Raw genomic sequence first — 26,203 nt, forward strand, 5'->3', positions numbered from 1 at the left:
CTCATACCTCATTTTAACTATTTTTGCCAATTGGATGAACATGAGATGGTACTTAAAAGTTGTTTTATTTTTTCTCTATCGAATTTTAGCCATATTGATCACTTTTTTCAAGTGATTATTAACCTTTTATATATCCTTTTCTGGAAATACTCTATTCCAGTTCTTTTTCTTAATGTAGATTGCAAGTTACCTTTGTGAATTTTTAGCAGTTTATTATATTTTAGAAGTCAAATTTTTGTCATATTTTCCATAACTTTTAAAAGCTTTATTTGTCTGTTTACCTTGATTGTGTATATATTGAGGTACAGAATTTTATTATGATTGGTTCATACACATCTATATTGTCCAGATAATTACTTTTTTTTTTAAACCCTTAACATCTGTCTTAGAATCAGTTCTATTTATTGGTTCCAATGCAGAAGAGCAGTAAGGCCTAGGCAGTGGGGTTAAGTGACTTGCCCAGGGTCACTCAGTTTAGAAGTGCCTGTGGTCAGATTTAAACTCAGAATCTTCTGTCTCTAGGCCTGTCTTTCAATTTACTCTACTAAGCCACTTAAGCTGCCCCCAAATAATTACTTCTAATGGTTGAATAGGAGAAAAACATTTCCACATCACAATTTGCACAAATATGTTATTCTATTTTATTTTATGTTTTTACATAATTTATTTTTATTTTTTATTTTATTTTTATTTTTTAAACCCTTACCTTCCATCTTGGAATCAATATTGTGTATCAGTTCCAAGGCAGAAGAGTGGTAAGGGCTAGGCAATGGAGGTTAAGTGATTTGCCCAGGATCACACAGCCAGGACATGTCTGAGGTAACATTTGAACCCAGGACCTCTCGTCTCTAAGAGGCCTGGCTCTCAATCCACTGAGCCACCCAGCTGCCCCTGTTTTTACATAATTTAAAAAAATGTTTACCATCCATTTGGAATTCAATTAACTATTTCATGGCTATATTTTTTTCAGTGCTGAGTTTTGAAGCTGTGTTTACTCATAAATATTATAAATATACTCAAATTATGGGTATTTGTGTAAGGAGCTGTTATTTTTATATAACAAATATTGTAGTTCAGTTAAATTCTAAAATTTTTGTTATAGATTGGGGCAATAAATATGTAATAATATGACAAAAGCTAATTTCCTTCTGCTTTTATATTTGCTAGGTTTTAGAGTATTAATGTTACTACCATTGGCACAGAGTTGAGTAAATTTATATAATCAGTTTTTGTTGTTTTTAATTTTTAATTAGAAATAATAACTTAGGCTCATCTAGAAAGAAGTTCATGAAAAATTTACAAAAAGAGATGACTGGAAAAGATTACAATGTAAACCTTGGTATAGATGGATTAATTGTCAGCAGAACATTTTTGTTCATCTCATTTTGTTGTAGCTCACCAGTAAAATATTTGGTCACAATGAATCTTTTGTTTTTTATTTTTAATTTTATATTTTATAGAGAAATGTGCCTTTGGGATGTAAGTGATGGCAGATGTATCGAATTTACGAAATTAGCTTGTACACATACTGGCATACAGGTTAGTATTTTATTTCTTTAATTTGTTCAGCTGTAAGCATAAGTATGCTAAAATGGTTTAAGTGCTACTTATTTCTTAAATGACTTCCCTAAAATTCTCCATCTTAACAGTTATTGTCAATTCCTCTCTCCTTCATCTTCCAGAGTCCTTTTTTGTGTCTCTTAAGCTTTTAGAATCTATTTTGATTTAAAGTATTTTTGTTCACATTATAGCCTCATATTTTGTTAATTACCTAGATAGAGGAAGCAATTTTATTCATCATGACATCTATCATCTCCACATTTTATACAATTCTTTGCACACAGTACACATATAATAAGTACTTGTTCAATGAGCAGATGAACGGATGAAAGAATATATTAGTGGTATTGTTTTTTACTCTTTAACCAAACTTTTTTAGCTTTGTCACTATGTATACAGTGACAGGAGAATATAATATAGGGGAGAATTATAAAGATTATAGGTGGTTTGGATACTAAGTTCAAATGGGCAGAAAAATGTAATTTTTTTAAAAAATTGAATTTTCAGAGGGCAGGTCTTGGGGTCAGAAAGAACTAGGTTCCCATCTTGTATCTGAAACTTATAGGTTGTTGTGGTTTTTTAAGTCATTTAAACTTTCAGTGCTGCTGATTTCCTCCCAAAAACAGTAAGAAAAGGAAAAATTTGAAGTGTGGGGCCCAGAGTACTGATATGTAGGATCTTTGACTGTAGTGTGACTCCTTCCAATAGTATGGGCCTCTGTCCTATAAAAATTTTTTTTCTTCCATGATCCAGCAGTACTTTGTGGAGCAGAAGATGTGATCCTAATAATATGCACTATGATTTTCTTTTACTTAGAAAATGAATATTACCACAAAATATTAATTTTTTTTCACATTTGAGAGACATGAACATTTTCACCTAGTTTCAACTTTGTTTATTAATTGTATATTTTTTCTAAAGGATTAAGATATTTTTTCATTACTTACTGTAATAGAATCTTAGATTATTACACCTAGACAATGCTTATATATCTGAGAACATTATCTTTGTGTTAAACTGTGTGCTGAATTTCTAATGTCATTTACATATTTTGATTCTGAATGTTAAAGAAAGAATACTATTAAATAGACATTTTGATAGTTTGATATAACACTATATTTGTGGGCACAAATATTTAGTACAGAAAAAATAAGAATTTTCTTTTAGAGAAACATGGCAGTGGAAAGAGCACTGACTTTGGAGGTAGGGGACCTGGGTTTAAGTCCTGCCTCTGATACTCTCTTTTTGACAATGGGAAAGTCAGGTAGCATCCCCAGGATTCAGTTTTCACTTAAGTAAAATGAAAGGATTGAATTAGATAGCCTACTAGCTCCCTTCTAGGTCTATGTATAACTTGGTTTATAATATATGTTTAAAAATTTTAGAGGAGCAATTGTATTTTTGCTGAGTGCATCATATAGTTAAGCATTTGATGTTTAACTATTAAGTAAAGAGTTAATTTGTTATGCTCTTTTAATGTAAAACTAGTTCTACCAGTTCTCTGTTGGGAATCAGCATGAGGAGAGACTGCTGTGCTATGGACATTACCCTGAAATTCTAGTTGTGGATGCCACCAGCCTTGAGGTTCTTTACTCCTTAGTATCAAAGATATCTCCTGACTGGATTAGCTCCATGAGTATTATTCGATCCCATCGAACACAAGGTCAGTGTGCTTTTAAAAAACGTTTTAAAAAGGAAATTTAAACAATATTCTTTTTGGCAAGTTTCATTTCAGAGATCAAGACTTTTTTCTTTATTTATATTTATAACTATTTCCATGATTTTTTTGCATTTAGAAACTGAACATTACTGCCAACAATTCATATAGTCCTCAGTTTAATAATAATTCAAATATTGAATCCTGTCCTATGGAAGATGATTACTAAATATTGTCCATGTACTGAATCTGGCCTATTGGCTTTTCAAGGTGAGGGGAGTCATCTTTCTCCCATCAACTTTGGAATCAAGGAGGAATGGCAATATTTACAGTTGGTCCATTTGTATATTTTTGGAATCTGATTTGGAGACTTTAAGTAGAATGGATTCGGTGTAATGCAGAGCTGTCATCAGCAAGTTATAAGGAAAAATTATGTCCTCATTGTTTAAGTTAGGACAACATTCATAACAAAATTTAACTTCTGTTTTCAGAGCAAACTGTTATTGCTGTTCACAATGAGGGAAATCCGTTTCCCCCCTCCCCCCAAAGTTTTTAGGGGGAACTGTTACTTAGTGATTAGATGTGTCTGGTGAATGCAGTAATTTTCACTCTTGAGAGTATCCTCAAGTTTTTATTTAACAACCTCTCACCTAGCACTTCACTGTATTGTTTCTTTGTTGGGGATTTTTGGTCTAGTATAGCTCTTGGTTCAGGACCCTTCTAGCTGACTTTGTAAAGACCCCCTACCAAAATGGCCAGTGAGCTTCTGGCCATACCAACTCTTGAAGATTCCATGAGATTGTGTTTTGTATAAAGGACTTTGCCAAACTTAGCACTTTCAAGTGTCATTATTATAATTTCATCATTAACTTCTGTCTTTGAAATGTTATGTTTTAGAGGGAGAATCTTCATTAACTAAATCAGATCCCAGGAGTATTGAAAATACTTACTGTTGTAAAGGCTGAATTATAAGTTGTAGAAAGAGTGAAGACATCTGATAGATGGTATTTGTTTATCTAGAGGTTCATTGTACCAGTGAAATCACAGGACCGGTCTCTCTCACACTTATGTAGGACTTTTGGATGTGATACAGTTTGTATCATATCATGTATAAATTGAATCATTTGGAGAACATCATGAATAGGATCTTTAGTTTGGACTTTGTGTAGAATATTACTTAATGACACTGTCAGTTACCTTAATTTAGCATATACATTTTATATTCTGAGAATATCAGTACAGGAAGTATTTGTTTTCCTTAGTTGTATGGAAACTCATTCACTAATAGATTAAAAAAAGTTCCTTAAAGATGATTATATTATATGAAAAATTGATATCAGAGAAAGCATGCTATATATTTCCTTTTGTTTCCTATTTAGAGGATACTGTTGTAGCAGTTTCAGTGACAGGAATCTTGAAGGTTTGGATTGTTACATCTGAAGTTAGTGGTACCCAGGTAAGATTTGTGATCAGTCTCTCCAATTTTCTCAGCATTGCTTCTTTCTGTACTCAGTTCTTGATAGTAATATTTTGGGCCTCTGCTTTTGGTATTTGTGATGGTTGTCTGCCTAATTTTCTATAGTCTCTTGAATACTTTAGAATGAATAATAATAATTGCATAAGTAAATTTTAAAAGTTTCTTTTAAGGAATCCTCAATTTTCTTGGCATATGAAATAGAGAAGTTTATTTTGGAAGGAAACAAGTTGGTTTTTACTTCTGAGTAAACTTCTAAGTATAGCTTCTACATTAGATGGTAACGTACTTGAGGGAAAAATAACAAAAATTAAAAACGGGTGTTTCTAGTCATTTGCTTCATGTATTGCATTTTGTTAGTGGGTAGGAGAAATCTGTGCCCTGCCAATATTAGTGCTAGTCTTTCTATCGAAGGAATTTGACTTAATTAAAAAAAAAAACAAAGTTAACACCAAACTAGATGGATTATCAGATATTCCTAAGATTATATAATCGCTTAGTAAGAATTAGAATTCATTCTTTATTTTTTGTTTCAGTATCCTTAGCATCTATAGTGCTGGTGCTGGTTGCACAGTAGGCAATTAATAGATTTGATTCTCTTTCTTCTTCACTTAGTATGAGCTTTTAAAAGTGTTTCAATATTCTTTCAGTTCTGAATATCTCAACATTTGTGACTGCTTCATTGGGATGTAGTATTTGTTCTTTCTTTGTTACTGAGTTGTTGAAAATAGGAAATTCGCTTTTCACTTCACTATTTTATTTGCTGTTGTCTGATTGTTTTCACTGGTAACCAAGGGCTTTTTTTGTTTTTTGTTTTTTATCTTTCAGGATACTGAACCAATATTTGAAGAAGAATCCAAACCAATTTATTGTCAGAATTGCCAAAGTATCTCTTTCTGTACATTTACCCAAAGGTCACTTTTGGTTGTGTGTTCTAAATATTGGAGGGTAAGGCTACCCAGTTAAGTAAAAAAGCTGGTTTTCCATATTTGTTAGACAATTACTACTAAACTTAAGAGAAAAGCTCTGAGAAAGACCATTTTAATCATTTAGTAGTCATATCTGAACTTATATTCATTGTTTTTTGTAGCAAATTTTTCCCTTTGGAGGAAGTATTTGGAAAGTTGCTCTGTGGGGCTCTCTATTATTTTTAGGGCAAATTCAACAAAGATTGAAATAGTATCTACTAGGCAAGGCACTACTATCAAGGAGCTTAGGCTAGAATGAGAAGGTGAGAATAAAAGAAGGAATACAAATAATTACAATCCTGCTTAGAGTATAAAGTGAACAGGAGATGTCAAATAGAGTGACATGAGAAATTTGAGGTAGTTGAGGGATCACTTCTGAATATGGGAATGAAGAAGACCTCATTGAAGAGCTGACCCTTGAGCTAGGCCTTGAAGGTAGGCAGAAATAAATAAATAATGTGGGTCATTATCAGAACAGAGAGAATTAGGACTGCTTTAGCTAATCAATTTCTGATTTATAGTAGGATCAAAATAGTGGAGTTGAATGTCTTTGGAATAAGGTGGAATAAAGAGATAATGATACTTTTTTTTTTAAGTGGTAGATTTATATGATTTCCAGGTCTTCTCTTTCTTACTGTGTTTTCCCTTGCTTATCTTGTATTCTGTGTTGTACTTATCTGTGTGAAGTTTTGATGGTGAGGCCACTTTCTGATTCCTTTCCTATTTTTTTTTTTGTGTGTGTGTGTGTGCCTATTAAAGTATTGTATCTTTTGATAGTATAGTTTGGTTGAGAAAAAAGTTGAAAGGAGAACTTTATGAAATAAGTTTGGAAAGGAAAGTTGCAACCATTTTTTAGCTTGAATTCTTTTATTTATTGTCTTCAAATGAATTATGGAAGGACCTCAGTGACCATTTTAATACCAGAAGAGAATGTCCACCACAATATACTCAGCAGGTAGTCATTGAAACTTTTCTTGAAGACCTCCAGTAAATGGGGAACCTAATACCTATCAAAGAAGCCCATCCTACCTTGGGATAACTCTAAATCTTAGGAGGCATTTCCCTCTAATATCAAGCCTAAAAATGCCTTATTTTGCCTCTGGGTCCAAACACAGTAAGTTTAATCTCTCTCTTAAAAAGGATTTCCTTTCTAATACCTGAAAGCAAACATTATATACTTTTTGACCCTTCTCTTCTTCAGAGTAAACACTTTTTATTCCTTCACTTCACCATTAGACGTTCTTTTGCATATCAGTGTTCTTTCTAAAGTGCACTATCTAGAACCTGATAAAAAAAACTCCAGAACTGGTCCAAGCAGGGCAGAATACAGCACCTCTTTATTCCTGGACATTATACTTCTCTTAATCCAGATGGATATTGTGAACTTTAAAATTACTCCATCCTACTTAGACAGTACTTTAGGGGAAGATAAAGTTGTAATCTCCTGATTGAACAATGAAGGTACTTAGTTCTCACCTTATAGTGAAGCTAGAATGTTAAGCTAAGTCTATTTTTAGACCTTAATAGAAAGAGATGTTAAGTACCTATAAAGGTTAAATTAATCACAAAAGGTCAAGTAACAAAAGGTGAACTTAACAAAGAAGTGTTAAGTAACTAAAAAATCTACTCAAAGAAGGTGAGAACTAAAGAATGGGCAGTGCTGAAGAAAAGCGTCCGCTGTGACTGGTAGATGTGAACATTTAGAGGAGGTGACAGAAGAGAAAAGATCTTTAAAAAGAGGTCTATATGAGCAGCCTGGGAGTTCAGTTCAGGTGTGGAGGAGGAGCTCCCTCAGACAGCTTTCTTGAAAAGGTCTCATGCTGACTTGGGTAAGACTGACTTCCTTTTCCCTTGGGCTCAGGGAGACCCCTTTGGCCAAGGTCTTAAACTCCTGCCTGGCTCAGTCTGAGCCGGAGCAGTTTAAATTAACTCTTTCCTCTCCCTCTTTCTTCTCCTTAATTCCTTCTCTCTATATTAATTAAAATCACCATAATTTCCAGCTGACTTGGGTATTTTATTACTTGGGATTTTCCCTGGTGACCAAATTAATTTAGATTTTTAAGTCACAACGCTAAAATCATCTTTACAATATGTTAGGGTTTTACTGGTATCAAGCTTGCAGTGCACTAACAGCCCCAGCTCTTTTTCAGATGCCTTGCTGCCTAGCTGTGCTTTGTCCATTGTGTTATTATGGAGCAATTTCTTGAATATAAATCTGCAATAGGTAAAATTAAATTGTGAGGCTGCTAGTAGCTTTAATAACTTTATTACATCAAAGTAGTAATTGTAAAGAAAGGGAAAAGCAGGAAAGAGGTAGAGAGTTGCTTAGCTTACTACTCTATTGTTTGCCATGATGGATTGAAGATCACCACTGACAAGGATTCCTTCAGGTTCCAAGCACCAGCCAGAAGACTCCCATTTCCTCCTGGGTCTGACCTTATAAGCAGTTTTCTACACCCACTAGCTCTCATATCTCAGGAACCAACCATATTTTCTTGATTTGCCTATCACTGCCCAGGGAGGCAAGACAAGCTGGATACTTTTAATCTTTACAGATTTCGTTAAGGGCAATCCTAACTCTCTCCTGCAGGGTTCCACCTGTTCATTGATCCAGAGGATCACACAAACTATAGGCAATACTTCTCATATTTCTAAATGAACAAATTCTGTGCTCTAGGAGTTCTAGTTTTCTTCAGTTGAACACTGGTTTTTGCTTGGCTACAAGAAACCTATAAAATAGTGTTCTCATTTATTTATGCATTTATTTTTTGTATTTAATTACAAAATGATCAGTTTTTATTCAATATCTAATTTTTATTAGCAAGTAGGATGAAAATTTTTCTTTTTTTAATTATATATGTATCATTATTCAAAAGCTATTTCCATGTCATTAATATTTGCTATAGAATGATCTTTAAAAGCCAAAATCCTGATCATATCCTCATTGAACCATGTGATTTATCATATGTTTTTCTTCTGCATTTCTGCTTCCACAGTTCTTTCTCTGGATGCAGATAGCATTCTTTCTCAGAAATTCCTCGGGATTTTCCTGGGTCATTGCATTGCTGTGTAAAGATTAAAATTTAAGGGGAGATGGGGAGACTGAGGCATCTGAGGCAGGTAGAAATTAGTTTCTTTCTGCAAGGAGTATTATATTTTTTAGAGGTTTATTGAAGATTAAGGATTAAAGAAAATACAGGATAAGAGACACGTGTCCAGGCCATAGAGAGGCCTAGACACAACCTCACCTACATTATGAAAAAAAGCCATGCCTGCCCCAAAACGGAAGTCCTAGCTCTCAAGAGAGCCTTTGAATCAGCTTAAATACCTTCTCGATCTTGGCCCAGGTGAGATTACAAGGCATTCTGGGGAAGTGGAGCAAAGGCTCGTGGGGATTGTAGTCCTGTATTCGAGTCCACTTTTTACATACCCCCGTTTGATCGTTTGAAAAAAATTAATTTTTTCCAAAGGATCATGAAAACATAATCAATTTAAAGATTACAATAATTTGAGGATAAGAGAAAGAAAAGAATAAAACCAATAATTACTGGACGCATTGACAGAAAGCCAGTTAGGGGGCAGTCCCCTTTGGCATGAAAGTATGTATGCAAATAAATGTTCAATCAACCACACCCAAAGTTCATTTTTGTGCAGCTTGTGGTCTGGAGGCTTCTTCATGGTGGCTTCTCCATGTTTCTGGATTCAGGGAAGTAGCATCTTCTTTACCTAAAATTCTTCTCAAAAAGGAATTTAAATTTTGCAATTTAAATAATAATATTTTTTTACAGCTGCTAGTAGAAAAGTCTGTTACATTTGATTGTGCCACAGTGTATCAGTCTCTTTGTACAATGTTCCCCTGGTTCTGCTCCTTTCACCCTGCATCAATTCCTGGAGGTCTTTCCAGTTCACATAGAAATCTTCCAGTTCATTATTCCTCTCAGCACAACAGTATTCCATCACCATCAGATATCACAATTTGTTCAGCCATTTCCCAATTAATGGACACCCCACCACACATACATTTTCCAATTTTTTCTACCACAAAGAGCACAGCTATAAATATTTTTATGCAAGTATTTTTCCTTCTTATTTCTTTGGGGTACAAGCTAGCGGTGGTATAGGTGAATCAAAGGGCAGGAATTCTTTAAAGCCCTTTGCGCATAATTCCAAATTGCCCTCTGGAATAGTAGGATTAACTCACAATTCCACCAGCAGTATATTAGTGTCCCAGTTTTGCCACGTGCCCTCCAATATTTATCACTTTACTTTGCTGCCATATTGGTCAGATTGCTAGGTGTGAGGTTTGATAATTTTGATTTCTTCATCTGAAAACTGCTTATTCATATCCATTGACCATTTGTCAATTGGGGAATGGCTTAATTTTTTTTTAAATGGAGTTCCTTAATATATTTGAGAAATTAAATCTTTGTCAGAGAGTTTTGTTATAAAAATGTTCTCCCAGTTTGTTGCTTTCTTTTTAATTTTGGTTGCATTGGTTTTGTTCGTACAAAACCTTTTTAATTTTATATAATCAGTCATTCATTTTACATTTTATAATGTTCTCTATCTCTTGCTTGGTCTTAAATTCCTTTTTTCCTCGCAGATATGACAGGCATACTATTCTATGTTCACTAAAATAGTGTTTTTAAGTACTCTTAGGATAGTGTTTCTACCTCTTTCTACTTAATTGATGTTGCCACTCATTAATGCTGAGAAAACCTGTATTTTACCTCATCCACTTCTGTTTAATTTTGAATGAAACTTTGCTCCAAGAGGATTTAACTGAGGTAACCCTGTTTTTGTTTAAATTGTAATGTGGAATTAGGATTTGAATTTCTCTCTGATTCTTTGTAGGTATTCGATGCTGGAGATTATTCCTTGTTATGTTCTGGCCCTAGTGAAAATGGGCAAACTTGGACAGGAGGTGACTTCATATCAGCAGATAAAGTTATTATATGGACAGAAAATGGACAAATTTATATTTATAAACTACCTGCCAGGTACTCAATAAATAACTAGTTATAATATGAGAAAAAGTTAAGGCATTAGAATCACCATGAAATGTAGATGAAGACAAGTACCTTTAATCTCAAACTTCAAGAAGTTTGTTGACTTTTGCATTGAAAAATTTAAAGAGATGGTTAAAATTTGCAATTGAAAAATTATAGCATAATTTTAAAGCATATCTTTGAAAAGTAAAATATGAAGTTTTAGTTTATCTCACAATTAGAAATGTCAAAAGAGACATTAAAATCTTTTGTTGAGACGGGGTACTTGAAATTGCATTTGTTATTTATATTATAGGTAAGTAATGTAATAATTTCATATTTAAAATTTAATTATGAAAATATGAATTTTAGCAGTGGAAAAAGACGGTGCTATGGAATTATGAGATAGGAACAAATTTTGAAGTATGAATTTTCATTGAAAATAGTGTTTTCTTTGATTCTCAGTTGTCTGCCTGCTAGTGATTCATTCCGAAGTGATGTTGGAAAGGCTGTTGAAAATTTAATTCCTCCTGTACAGTATGGTCTTTTGGATAGAGAAGATAAAGAGGTGAGATGCATTGTGAACACCATGAACATACATGGATTCATCAAAGCAGCTGTATTAAAAATTATTATATTGGGGCAGCTGGGTGGCTCAGTAGATTGAGAGTCAGGCCTAGAGATGGGAGGTCCTAGATCTAAATCTGGCCTCAAACACTTTCCAGCATTGTGACCCTGGGCGAGTCACTTGACCCCCATTGCCTAGCCCTTACCACTCTTCTGCCTTGGAACCAAGACACAGTACTGATTCCAAGATGGAAGGTATGGATTTAAAAAAATGATTATATTTAAAGTGTTTTTCCTTCTTAGCAGAAATAATGATTTGTTCATTTAAGACAATATTAAATTAATAAAATCTAATCTTGATGGATATATTTACCTACCTTTTGGGAAGGATTTATTATAATTTCCTATCTATCATAATACATTCAATATTGGATTTCCTGATTGACTAATTGGCCTTCTTGCTGTTCCTTGAAAATAATATTCCAATTCCTGATTCTGTGCAGTTTTCCATGCTGTCTTTTCCATGCCTTGAATGACTTTCATCATCACCTTCACCTCCTGACTTCCTTCAAGACTTACCTCAGATTTCACCTTCAATAGGAAGCCCTCCAGAGCTTGTCTCCCTTTTGACTTACTTTCCATTTACACTGTTTATATCTATTATGTATAAGTTTTTGTACATATTTTCCTCACATTAGAATGTAACCTTTGAGAAATTGGACCTTGTTTTTGTCTTTCAATATAACTCCAACACTTAGCAGAATGCTTGGAGTACAGTAAATGCTTATTGACTGATGAAACACTCAGTATATTATATATGTTTATCAGTTGTTGGACTTTCTAAACAAGGTATGGGTGCCATTAAAGTTGTAGAATAGGACTGCATTGGGCTAGCCTTTGTAGACCCTTCTTCCTTCTCTCTGACCTCCTTTTCATTTCTGGATAAATTTTATGTGTCCTTTTCCTTAAGTCATTGGTATCACTCCATGGATCACTTTCTCTGGCTTATCATCTTATTATCCCTTTGCCAGTTAAATTGTCCTGACTAGTGATTTATATATATATATATATATATATATATATTTTTTTTTTTTTTACTTTGGACACATAACATATTAAATGAAACATTTATTAACTGAGGTCACTTTATAATAAAAATTGATTATCCTAAAGGTTAAATATTGTACTGAGTATTTAATCATGTGGATAGAGCTTTTAAAGTAAATGAAACAAAGTGAGTAGTCAAGGTCAAGAAAGCACAGAGTAGATGATGGGGAGGCAGGATGATGGTTTCCTGTCTACCATTCCTTTTATTCTCCTGAAAATCATCATCATTGTATATTACAATCTCTGGCAATAATTTTCTCCTTAGTTACCTCCCTGACCACCATGTGATTTTCTTAATAAAAGTTCAGCTTTCATTTTCCCTTCCTGGCAAATTTGCTTTGGGAAGAGTTGAATTTCCTTCTCATTTATTCAGCTACCTTCTAACTTCTTCCACTGGCCTTAAAAATACTCCCTTTTAGGCTTCTCTCTGTCCCATAGACTGTTAAGAGTCTCTCTGCATGGTCTCTTTGTAGCCATAGTAATACGGTGGTACTCTTATTTTCCAAAGACCTATAAGGAATTATGGATGTTGCCTATACATTCAAACTAATTTTTGGATCAAATTAATACTGAATCAATCAATTAATTAATTAATTTGAATGTGAAAATTATGAAATTAATACTGTAACTAATTTACATTAATTTAGCATGGGGACAGTCATTTGGCTCAGTGGATAGTGAGCCAGACCTGGAGTTAGGAGGCTTTCAGTTTAGATTTTGCCTCAGATTACCTAGCTGTATGACCTTGGGCAAGTCACTTATTTGCCCTTCTTCCTTGGAACTGATACTTGGTATCATTTCTAAGACAGAAGGTAAGGATTTTTAAAAAATTAGCATGGAATTTTAGGAAAGTGTAGAGATTAAGAAGGATAATCCCATCTAATATAATGGTTTGTCATTTAAGAGAATATTCTCTTAGAGCTTTTGATGATTATATCTTAAAAATAAAAATAAAAAGTTATTTCCATAGAAAAGACATTATAACCAAAATTTATTTAATATTAAATTTTAACAGTATCTTCTTTGAGCTACATAATGCAACTTAAAAAAAAGTTTAATTATGCTATTTTCCCAGCCTTCTACCAATTTTTTCCTACCAGTTCCATCCTGTATTACTCCCTGTAGTGTCAAGGCAGAAAGTATTTGTCATGAATGCTTTGGGAAAGAAAATTTGATTAACCATAAGTAATCAGGATCCTCCATAATAAATGGTCTTATTATATTTAGCCAAGTTAATTTGCCACCTTTTCCTAACTTGAATTCTCTTCTTCAGTTAAATTAGGCTATTACCTGTGTGACAGAATGATCACCACAGTGTCTTTAAATGGCCAACTGCTTTTCCCCATCCCACCATGCATGTTAAATTTAATTTCAGCCCAGTTTTAAGGCACTTATTGGTACAAAATGAATTGCTTTTATATTAAAGTAAGTAATATTTTGGATTTTGTGGGGTGCAAGAAGTTATGGTTTTCTCAATTACATTTCTGGACACAGTAAGGCTTTAGAGACTTTTAGATTTCATTTAAAAAATTGGTTAATTTGATTTTGTTTGAGATACAGGGAACAACTACCATCAACTTAAGTTATATTTTCATATCAGCTTTAATAATTTTTCTTGAAACAATTTTTAAAAAATTTATTGATTACTAGATTATAAAGCCCAGGAGGAAAGGGAATTCCCTTATTTGATCTTTGTATTTCCATCAATGCTTATCACAATAAGTTGTAGAGAGTGTGCATTTAATAAACACCAAATTTAAATTTTAAATTGTATGCTTGACTTTTCAAAGATGTTCTGATGTCCCTTTTTCTTGCAGGAGCCTAACCTTATTCATTTTTTTCTATGACTAAAAGTAATTGTCCATCATAATGAAATTAGCTAATGAATTTGTTGTTAATTGTTCATTTTGTAAATGCATAATGGGAAAAGGATAGAGATAAGGATAAGACTTAAGAGAAGTGGAAGGTTGTCTTTAAGGCACATGCTAGGATCTCTAGAGAAAGGATTTTAGCAGGCAGGGAGCAAAGGAGGAACAGTTTGGAAGGGACAAGTGTCAGAGTGAGTGACCTCCTGAGGTAGAGATGAACTCTTCCTGTCCTGAAGGGAGAAGGAAAGACTTACTGGAACTTGACATAGAGCCTGTCTATGGAGAAGGAGAAACCTTAAAATCATCTTGGGAGGTTATCTGTTTGACTGGAGAACATCTAACAAAGGATCTGACTATACTTGCTGTGGTTTTTATCAACTTTCCAGAAGATTTTGAGAGCAATCATAATGGGTTTTGGAGACAGCTTTTGAACTCAGTCAAACCAACTATTGAAGGTCATAGATAGGCAGCTTAGCCAGCTCTTTTGGGGAACACCTAGGTAGAAATAGGGAGTTGGTAAGTTAGCTTGAAGAATGGAAAACTCCCTCTTGCAAGGGACATAGATTGTGGTGGATTGGATAGCTAGATCCTTTAGAGTCAGGGACACCTTGTTCTGATCCTCAATTTGTACCCTCACTTTGAATAAATAGAGATACTGTGTTTCTATAACATTGTCTCCAAGGTGTTTTGCATGACTGGCAGAGAAATTGATTCTAGCTTTACTCTCAATAACAGGAGGCTAGAATATCTAGAAACCACGGCTGGGTATTTAGGGATTTCTTTAAGTGGAAACTACATCTATCCACTTGAGTTTTCCTATTAGCCTTCTGGGTTTATTAGCTACCTTCTGTTTTTTTAAATATTAGGCCAAACTCAATATTTCTTTTATATATATATATATATGGTATATGATGCTTAATATGACAAAGTTTTTGTAATGAGATAGAATATATGTCTGTATGAAAATCCATGACACTATTATTTTCATATGCAGTGTGTAAGTAATGTCTGTTTGGATTGCCATTTGGGTTCACATTGTGACTATATCACTAAGAGGTGATTGAAGCCTTCTGTTACACAATTTCCTTATTTCTATAATTAGAGGGTTGTACCAAATCTTTTTAATGAGGAAACATAGTCTAATGAATAGAGAGCTGGCCTTGCAGTTTGAAAGATCTTGGTTCAATCCTGTCTCTGATACATGGTGGTTGTATGCTATTGGCTACTGTGCACTATGTGCACTATAAGTATTTAACTTCTCAGTGTCTAGGTAATCCCTTAAAGTATAAATTTCAGTTTTTCTGGAAATGGCCTACATCAGGGAAATTAGTGGTTCAGTCCCTATTCTGTTTTAAAATTTTATGATTGCATCACAGTTATTATGTAATGTAAAAATGGAGAGTTTTTTATTAGGATAATCTTGTCACAAATTCTTGTGAAAAATTAGTATATATGATTTAAATATTAAGTTCTAACTGATTAATAGCTGTCCAGATCATATTATTACAAAATACTTTACCTCAGAAATGTGTAATTGTTTCACAATTCATGGAAGTTAAAATTTGTGCTTACTTTAAATACCATTGCATACTCCAACATTGTGAAAAATATGACTTCCTTGTTTACATGTATTCTAATTGGGGATTAAAGTTTCACAAACATGCTAATACCTTGGAAATTCTGTGTGAACCTATCCCTTTGGAAAAATGTTTTTAGTGCCAAATAAAAATGTGATTCAGTCTTTAAAAAAATAGATACCACTGTGTAATTTTAGATATTATTATGGCAGAGTTGTCTTAATAATGCCTTTTTGGTACTCGTACTCTCTATCTTGTAGTGTTTTTGTGATGGAATTACCTTTCAAACCTTTAAAACTATATACAAATGTCACTTGTCTATTTTAAAATGATACAAATACATTATCTATAGCATACTTTTTCTATTCTTGGTTCAAAAAAACCTAATATATACATCTTAAGTATATGCTGCTGATGTTTTAAGTGTCTTTACTAAATATTAAATATATAACTGAAAATTAAACTTTAATATGTATTATTTTTCCCCAGTTGTTTATTTGCCCTCCTGTTACTCGATTCTTTTATGGAGGTATGGATTGCTTCCATAAACTACTTATTCAGGGAGATTCTTCAGGAAGATTATGTATTTGGAATGTACCAGACCTACTTGAAAAACAGGAAAATGCAGAAGGTAACAGCGATTCAATTAATAAGAAGCATAAATAAGTACCTTTTGTTGGTTTTATTTTTGTCCATTCAAATGCTATCTTTTTTCTTTCTTTTTTCTTTTTAAATGAAACACCTATAGGATTTGAGATGACAACTTCTATTTGTTTACAAGAGGCATTTGGTAAACTCACTCCTTCACCTGCTGGGATTATAGATCAACTAAGTTTGGTTACTAATAGCAATGAACCTTTGAAAGTTACAGCAAGTGTATACATTCCATCCCATGGACGACTAGTTTGTGGCCGTGAAGATGGAAGCATAATTATTGTGCCAGCAACACAAACTGCTATAGTTCAGCTACTACAGGGGGAACATATGCTCAGGAGAGGTAATAAAATGAAGTTTTATATGCTTATATTTTGAGAAGAATTATTAGAGCTATCTCCTTAAAAAGTACCGAACACTAAACACATTAACATATTTAAATTTGTCCTGTTGATATTTATAAAATGTTAAGTGACTGATTTGCTTTTGTCAACTCATGCCTGGAGTATTGTAATAGCCTTTTGGTCCATCTCTGCTTCATTTCCTTCCCAGTGTAGTCTGTTTTTTACTCATCTGTCAAACTGGTTTTCCTAGAGTGCAGGTCTGACCATGTGAACTCTCATTTAACAACTTCTGGTAGTTCTTTACTACTTCCAGGATCAAATATAAAATCCTTATTTAGGCTTTTAAAGCTTTTCATAACCTGGCTTCTGTCTACCTTTCCAGACTTACTTTTCTCTACCTCCTTTGTGGGCCAGGAGACATTGTTTTTCCTGCTTTTTTTTGCACAAAATACTGCATTATTTGATTCTGAGGATTTTCATCAGCTCTTCCCCCATCCCCTGGAATTCTTTCCCTCCCCATCTTTGCCTCTTAACTTCCTTAAGCCTCAGTTAAAATCCTGCCATACCCAAGGAGCATTTCTCCCTCCCCATCTTTGCCTCTTAACTTCCTTAAGCCTCAGTTAAAATCCTGCTTTCCCCAAGGAGCATTTCTCCATTTCCCTTAATATTTTTATTATAATAATATGTAATATAATATATTAAAATATAATAATCTTTTATCTGAGATTAGCTCTAATTTATCCTGTTTGTAGCATGTTTGCACATAAAGATTTGCCCATTGTCACATTAGACTGAGCTCCTTGAGAACAGTTACTGTTTTTGCCTTTTGGGCTTCTGCACGCAACATAGTGCCTGACCCATAGTATGAGCTTGATAAATGCTTCTTGACTTGACTTACTGTTTTTGTTTCTATTAATTTGATCAGTATTTGAATTAGTTCACAACAAAAGAGCAATAGATAAAGAATTTTAGCTTAATACATGTAGTACCTATCATTGAATTTCTTGAAATCATTTAAATGTAGAAAATAAGGCTTCTGGTACAATAATCTTTTATTTTCATTTATTTTTATTTTTGTCTAAATATCTAAATTCATATTACCTTTTGTTTAAAAACTTTGACTTGAATTTTGCCTCATTTTAAAGACAAAATCTCATTTACAGGTTGGCCACCTCACAGAACTCTTCGGGGTCATCGGAACAAAATTACATGTTTACTATATCCTCATCAGGTCTCAGCTCGTTATGACCAAAGATACTTGATCTCTGGAGGAGTGGATTTCTCTGTCATAATCTGGGACATATTTTCTGGAGAAATGAAACATATCTTCTGTGTGCATGGTGGAGAGATTACTCAACTCCTTGTCCCACCTGAAAACTGTAGTGTAAGTTGATTATAAGAGACCACAGTGAGCATGGAAGTCATGTTTGAGTCAGAGATAGTGCTGAATCATTTTACCAAAGGCAACAGAATGGATTTTCATTTGCAGATTAAGGAAAGAGTTCATGAAATAAAAAAAAAAATCCTTTCATTTTTAAAATATGTAAAAGTGTTATCTAATTGTCCTTTTTTACAAAAGCAAGTGAAGTTATTTACCATTGAATATATCAATGAATAGAATGAAGAATTTTAATTTCAACAATGTTGAAGTGTCATATTCTTAGCATATACCTGACAACTCAATTTATCTTTATCATCTTTAGATCTCCTTTATTGGTCACCTCTTTCCAGTTTCTCTAGCCTTTATATTCTTTTAGCTTTCTCTTGAAGCTATTTTATATTAAAAAATCTTATCTTTACCTTTTAAAAAAAAGATTTTCCAATTAACTTCTAAGTATAACTTTCCCCTCCCTTTCCAGGCCAAAATATAGTGTTTCAGTGTAAGTTAGTAGAGGGCAACTCTTGAGGTCTGTTTTTAGGATTTTCTTGACTTTGGTCTGTATGTAGTAAGAGTTCATTGTGCTTGCCAGCACATTGAGGTTGTTTTAGGAAATACTAAGGTAAGTAACCTCTGCTTAAATCACAAATGAGAAGAAACTGCAATCCTACCTCCTGGGTGGAAGTGTGGGACATATAGTAATAGGGCCACTGCCAGTTTTTATCTTAAAAAAAATTTTTTTTTTTAATTCATGTAGTTTATGTTGAAATAACTATAATTAAAATACTAGGTAGAATATGTAATTATATCAAACTAACAGTTTATTTAAGCTAAAGGAATCAAGGGCAGAGGATTGGAAAAATCTAATCTTAACCCACAGGTCAGTGTACTAAACCCACTAACAACTTTCAATACTAATCTAATTAATTCCTTAATAACTACTTAAGATTAAAGGAGGGGCTGGTAGGAACAAGAATGAGGGCCAAAGTAGTCTCACAAACTGGAGTCCTCTTTGGGTCTGGCAAAAGTCCCAGTGACTGAGGAACAGCAGCACTGCAGGAATCAGGAAGGGGGAGAAATGGTTTTACTTACTCAGTCCACCTGAGTGGAGTGCTAACCACTATCTCTACCACTTCCTTAAAATGGATTGATTGAAGGAAGGAAGGTCCCAGTCTCCTGGCAGCTTCAAAGTCTCCTTCTTCAGAGAAGAAACTGTCAGTGTGAATTGTCTTTCTGCTCCTGAGAGTTCCAGAATGTTGGCCTGTAGGATCTCCTGCTTTGTAGCAAAGCTAATCTTATAATCTTATAATCCTTACAACAATGTTAAATTGGATTATGATTAATATCATCAATGTTCTTAGACTCTGAAGTCCACATTTCTAAAATTTCATGTTAAACTTATTTATTAAATTATTCTTCTAGCTCACTTTATGGAAGAACAATTGCCACCTTTCTCAGGTTCTTTGAAAAGGTTTATGAAATGGTGATTTTTAAAAATTTGGTTTATTTTTCAAAACTCATAGAATTCTAAAACTGGAAAGGATTTTACAGATGGATTTTTTTGTTAAACTTTTAAGACCTGACCTTCAAGTCCTGGCTTACATATTTATCATTTGATGACATATACAACATGGGGATTCTAGGTACATAACTACCTCTGATATGAAGAAAGTACTTTGTGTGAAGAGTGAATCAAACTCTTTGTTTGTCAATCAGCGACTTTTAAGTTAATCAATCAAAAGCTTAAGTTCCCCTACTTAGTACTGTACCAGTCACTAAGTTTGAGAGTTCACAAGTCACTTGCTAGAGTGGGGGACAACTCCAGAGGCCACTGCCCACCTATTGGGCAGTGCTAGGCAAATTGAAAGACTGTGATTGGTTCCCATAAAGTAGGGAAGGGACAGGAAGTGATGTGGAAAAAGGACTATAAAAAGTCCTGAACTTTCTGTTCAAGGGATTTTCTGAAACTTCTCCTTTGGACTTATTCTTTGGAGGATGGCTCCTTGGGGCTTTTGGACTTTGACTTAGACTTGGAGCTTTGGGACTTTTGACTGGGGTTTTCGGCTTTGGGACTTTGACTTTCAGCTTTGGAACTTTTTGGAGTCAGGGACTTTCTTATGGGGTTCACTGCTATCTCAGTGAACTTAGCTCACAAGGGCTTTTCTGTATTGGGACCTTGCCTGGATCCTGCCTGGCTTGCTGGTGAGTGGCTAGGATTCCCACATGGAATTTCACTGGATCAGCATTTAGGGTAGGCTAGGCAGTCTCCTTATCTTTTTCCCTTCCACTTTTCTCTCTTTTTACTAATATTCCAATTAAACAAAATTGATAAAAGTTGCCAATAGTTTTCCTGACTTAAAGAATAATAATCGGTGACCATGTTTTTAATAACTCTTATTTAGTCAAAATCCCAATTTAACCATTATATTTGTAAACTGCAGAGTGGCATATAAATGTGAGTCATTATTAACATAGCTGGACTCTTCATTTTTTGCAAATGAAATTGAAGTCCCAAGTAGTTGGGTGACCTGCTCAGTCACAGTTACATTGAGAACTAGAATTCAAGTCTTAGAGTACTCTTATTATACCAGCCTTTTCTTTTTATTCATAATTAGTGATTAAAAGTGAATTAAAAATGATGAGACTGATAATAAAGTATTATTTTGAATAAGTACTTTTTATAGTTAGAGGTGACCAGATTTCCAAAGATTATTCCAAAGGAGTGTGAACTCCTGCAAGTCCTACCTGGGGAAACCAAGCAGTGGCCTGTATATTTTTTGTCTGTCCACTAGTATAGCCAGCTTCACAGGCTTCACCAGAAAGTCAGAAGTCATATGATGATACTTTTTGCCCATAGCAGCTTATGAAGGCAGTCTTGCGAAAGGGTTGTTGTCAGCTCTCTCAAAGGAAGAGAAGGAGCATACTTCTATCAGTGAAATGAGGTATCCTCTGAAATATGAAGGAATTATATTTGTATACTCCTTTGTGGAAACTGATTATGACCTTGATGATGTGTCTTTTAGCTTCTGAAAAGAAAGTGGTTTCATTTTCCTATACCCATGAGATAGGCACAATATTCCCTCCCATTATTACACCTAAGCTATTTTTTCCTTAACAGATACTGAGTCTATCCTTGAATCTTCTTTGACTCAAGGAACTAAAATTTCAAGCTATTGACACTTTCTTGTTGCTAGAGAACAGCTGCTATGAGCAGGCCTTTCATCTTGATGAAAGGTTGGTGAATCATGATAGTAAAACTAATGCAAGAGAACTTCAATTAGCCGAATCAACTTGAAGTGTCCTCAGTTACTATTCTCATTGAAACCTTTTTGCTATGGCTAAGAAAATGTGTTTTTTTGTTCAAGTGTCTCATTTTTTGTTCCAAAATTGAACTTCAGCCACCATGGGACTAGTCTGACTCAGGCCTATTCCTCTCCTCTCTGGCACCTCTTCACAGTGCTGAAGGAATGGTTTTGACTCATCCTCCCACTCCCACCATAGTAAGTGTATATATGTAAGAGAAAAATAGATTTTGGGGAAGAGGGGGAGGAGAAATCATTTGCTTCAGTGAAACATGGTAGTATAAAAGAATATACTGAACTATATAGAATACCGGAAAATTGAACATTAAAAAAACAAATTTTTTATAACACTTGTCTTCACTCTTAGAATCAGTTCTAAGAGAGAAAAACAGCAAGGACTAGGCAATTGGGTTTAAGTGAGTTGCTGAAGGGTCAGAGCCAAGAAGTTTCCTGAAGCCAGATTTGAACCCAGGACCTCCTGACTGTAATAGTTAAAGGGATTGAAGAAGTTCAATGGATAAGGAAGGTTTTGCAACAGGGAATGGAGGAGTTACAGGGACAGAAGGAATATGGATGCTGGTGAGGTAAAAGGAGAGAGATACCCCCTGCTGAGGGGCTATCTTTGAAAAATGGGGTTCCTGAGAAATGGGCCAACAATGATAGCCCAAGTGAATGTCTGCTCTATTGGTTGAAGTTGAAGATACCCCAGATCAGGTAAACACAAACTCCCCTGAAGGACAATCCTCCCTCCCCCAGACCAAGATCGTCCAGCAGGGGTCCGATAAGGACCGTTTATGGTTGAATGATAGTCCGTAGGTTCAGCTGCCTTTATGTTCCCCTGAAATGACAGTCCTCTTATCTGACTGCAGGTTATTTAACTCAAGATGAATTTAATAACAAGTTTGGATTGGGAAGATATCAGGTAGGAGGGAATCGGGATTTCCCTGGATTGGGTTTGAGTCTCTTTCAGCTTTTAAGCTGAGGCCATGCCTCGAAGGCTGGTGGAGGGTTTCTTTTATTCCTGTCTAAATTAATCTGTGCTAGTTTTCTTAAGTTCAAAGTCTTTAGCAGTAGACAGCTAGAGGAAGAAAAGGTTCTGACTTTCAGAGCTGGTTGGGCCTTTCTCTTTGGGCTGATTCCCCTAAAGACCAGCCTTACAGTTCAAACCACTCCCCTTAAATCCTTTTGTCCAATGACTCCTTAACAAGAATCCAGCTAGAGCACACAGTTGGGAAAATCCAGGAATAGAGGCACTTCTATCCTGATACAGGGAGAGAGGGCTCCTTCCAGTCCGAGGGCCAGGAAAGAGACCTTCGAGAGCAATTGTCATTCTCCAAGTCCTCTTCCCCCCCACCAACTGTCATCACTGTTCATCAGTTTCACTCTAACCCTCCAACTGCTCTTTGCTCCACCTCAGTGGCAGAAAGTCTTGAGCTTGATTCAGTTTTCCTTTCAACATGACTCCAGGCTTGCTCTTTATCCATTCTGCCACCTAGCAGCTCTGAAAACTGAATATTTTTTGAATTACCTTTTTTTTTGTTCTTAACTAGCATTAGAGAATGTTGATTAAAGATGATAAAACCACCTGTATGACAGATGATATTTTACAAGTAGAAGAACAATTGCTAAGTTAACAATTTAACAGTTTTAAAGCATAGTTCAGGAGCTTACAGATCAAAAGGACTATTGGACAGGAGAAAAAAAGGCTAAGAAGAAAATTTGAATTTAATTGTCTACTCTATTGTACATTTCAAAGTTAACCATATTATATACAATTGAGTCATTTATATATCTTGTGCTTTAGCTTTAGAAGTTTCATCCTAATCTTAGATCAGGTTTTTAGTGATATTAGTAGGTATATATTTTTGTAGGCAGAAATAACTACTTATGTCATCATACTTATGACATGCTTAGTTAGATATCATGTACAGTTCTACCAATGTGAGTGTAATGAATATTCATTCCCACTCTAGATATTTTCAATGTCAAGGTGCTATCTCTGTAGCACACACACACACACACACACACACACACACACACACCCTCACTGATATGGACACAGATTAAGGATACAACTACTGAGTCTTTGATGAGGACAGACTGTGTTTGTTTAGGTTTCCCAAAGTGCCCATCTCTTAGACTTTTGAAGTCACATATCAAAACAATGTCTATGGAGGGGAACAGCTTACGCTTGACCATGTTACATTTTTTCTTTTTATACTTTCCTCTGGAGTACTCTTTTCTCTGCTTTACAATATCTTTTTATATTTCTTGATATTTTAAATAGTAAGAAGGTGTGGTAGTATTTTATTTTCCAACAGTTTTGATATTTGCTTTAAGGTTTTTTAATCTTGCTTATAAATGTCCCCTTCTCATATAGCCTAGACTCATGAAGACTTTTGTAGAACTTCTTATCTTGTTCTGAAAGGTCAGAAAGAGTACCTAATAAGGACTATATAAATGTGCTACATCATACAATCCATACATTTCTTTTTTTTTTGGAGGATGATTGATATTAAAATCTCTAAAATGAGGATTTTGCCTTTAATTTTAAAAAAGAATTAAAATATTATTTTTTCCTTTTCTGCTCTTCCCTTTAGATAAAATAAAAAGGAAACAGAACACTTATAACAAATATGCTCCGTCAAGGAAAACATTTTCTTGAATTAGTCCATTTCCAAAAATTATATCACAGTTTTTACCCTGAGTCCATCATCTTTCTGTCAGGAAAAGGGTAGCATGATCATTATTGGTCCCCTAGAGTCATGGTTAGCTATTGAATTGATCAAAGCCAAGTCTTATAAATTATTTGTCTTTATTATTATATGATTAATTTTATTTCTGCTTGATTTACTCAGGATCAGTTCATTTAAGTGTCATCAGGTTTCCATAAAATTACCCCTTTCATCATTTCTTTTAAAAACAAATTGTGTCCCCCACCCCAAAACATGTTTTTAATTAATCTACTTGCTATACCCTTCCCTTCCCTACCTGAAGAAATTAAAAAACAAAACAAATCCCTCAATGCATTTCTAGATATTCTGGCAAAACAAGTTCCCACATTGACCAATGTCTGAAAATGTTTATCCCATCATCTTAAATTCATTACCTCACTTTCATGTAAATGGTATATTTCATCTTCATTCTTTTTGTACTTGTGGTACATCATTACATTGATCAGAATTCTGAATACTTTTAAAGTTGCTTCTCTCTACGATATTCTTATCCTTGTTTATATTATCTTAATTCTGATTACTTTGCAGTTTGTTAGTTCATAAGGACCATCACAAAATTTTCTAGTTTCTTCTGAAAATGTCCATCTCATCATTTTCATGGTACTTTAGTATTCCACTGTAATCATATACCACAATTTATTTAGCAATTCTCTAATACCAAAGTCTCTTTAGTTCTAATTTTTGACTACTTTGAGAAAAGGTGATATGAAATTTTTTATATGTTTAGGTAATTTTCCTTTTCCTTTTATTTTTTTGGGGTAGAATATAGGCCCAATAGTGGTATAGCTGGGTAAAAAGTTTTGTGCAGTTTGGAAACTCTATGGGCATAGTTGCAAATTGTTTTCTGGAATTCAGAGTTGACACTACTTTACCCATTTTCCCACAGTCCCTCTAACAGTTGCCATTTTCTTCTTTGTTGTGTTTGCCAATTTGATAGGGTTGAGGTGGAACTTAGAGTTCCTTTACTTTGTATTTCTTTAATGTTTAGTGACCCAGAACATTTTTTACTATTGTTGATGGCCTAGATTTCTTCCTTTGAAGACTGTCAATTCTTAAATTTTAACCATTTATGTATGGGGGCATGGCTCAGACATATAAATTTGAATCAATTCCTTAAATATCTTAGAATTGAGATCATTAACAGAACAACTTGTTTTGAAGATTTTTTTGACATATATTTCCTTCTAACTTTTACTACATTAAATTTGTGTACAAATTTTACTTTTACATAATTATACTGCCCATTTATTGAGTGTGATAATAACAGAAATAACTAACATTTATGTAATGTTCTCTATGTGTCAGACATTCCTCTCTATCGCTTGTTTAGTCATGAACTCTCTCCATCCATAGATCTGAAAGGTAATTTCTTCCTTTCTATTTTAATGTGTTTATGGTGTGATTTTTTTATATTTAAGTCATGTATATATTTGGATCTTATTTTGGCATAGGTATTGGTTTAAACCTGCTTTTTCCTAGTAGATTTTATTGAATAGTGAGTCCTTCTCCCCAGTAGTAAAAGGCTCTTGAATTTATCAAATACATTGTTACTATGTTTATTCACTTCTGTATGTTTTGTTTCTAATATGTACTATTGATCAGCCTTTTTTATAACTTTATCCTTTCTTATGGCAAAAGAAGCATTCCATCACACTCAGTTTATGTGTACTCCGTTAGTTTTCAGTCCTCTTCTACCACAAAAGAGTAAATATAAATATTTTGGGGCATATAAGCCTTGTTCTTTCTTTAATCATTATTCACTTTGTTAAGAATGAGTTATTCAAATTTTGTTGTTACAATTGACTTTAGAATCTTATTCAGACATTCCAGTATAATACCTGATTTCATAGCAAACATGGAAAGAATCTGTGATTTCTTTGTAGGAAACTCCTTTTAGCAGTCAGGGGGTTACTTGAGGCATAAAGTGTAAAATGACTTGTCCAAAGTCTCATCAGTACATATTTCTGGTGGTATTTGAACCTATGCCTTATTGATTCCTATCCTAGCACCCTATCTACTTTGTC

The 26,203-nt window shown here is 34.2% G+C and overlaps 1 protein-coding gene across 5 annotated transcripts in view; it reads left to right on the forward strand.

Moving 5' to 3' along the window:
• The window catches only part of WDR7 (WD repeat domain 7), a 579,662-nt gene that overhangs the window by 50,553 nt on the left and 502,906 nt on the right, over nucleotides 1-26,203 (forward strand). For 4 of the 5 annotated variants that reach the window (XM_007487542.3, XM_001366509.4, XM_001366558.4 and 1 more), the window contains exons 4-12: nucleotides 1,461-1,539; nucleotides 3,049-3,223; nucleotides 4,597-4,673; nucleotides 5,520-5,639; nucleotides 10,514-10,659; nucleotides 11,113-11,215; nucleotides 16,256-16,397; nucleotides 16,515-16,763; nucleotides 17,928-18,148. In XM_007487542.3, coding sequence (XP_007487604.1) covers nucleotides 1,461-1,539; nucleotides 3,049-3,223; nucleotides 4,597-4,673; nucleotides 5,520-5,639; nucleotides 10,514-10,659; nucleotides 11,113-11,215; nucleotides 16,256-16,397; nucleotides 16,515-16,763; nucleotides 17,928-18,148 — 1,312 coding nt within the window. The remainder of the gene's footprint in view (nucleotides 1-1,460; nucleotides 1,540-3,048; nucleotides 3,224-4,596; nucleotides 4,674-5,519; nucleotides 5,640-10,513; nucleotides 10,660-11,112; nucleotides 11,216-16,255; nucleotides 16,398-16,514; nucleotides 16,764-17,927; nucleotides 18,149-26,203) is intronic. The other variant, XM_016431643.2, reaches the window with a different exon arrangement.

This window comes from Monodelphis domestica, chromosome 3 (assembly GCF_027887165.1).
Source record: "Monodelphis domestica isolate mMonDom1 chromosome 3, mMonDom1.pri, whole genome shotgun sequence".
Lineage (NCBI taxonomy): Eukaryota > Metazoa > Chordata > Mammalia > Didelphimorphia > Didelphidae > Monodelphis > Monodelphis domestica.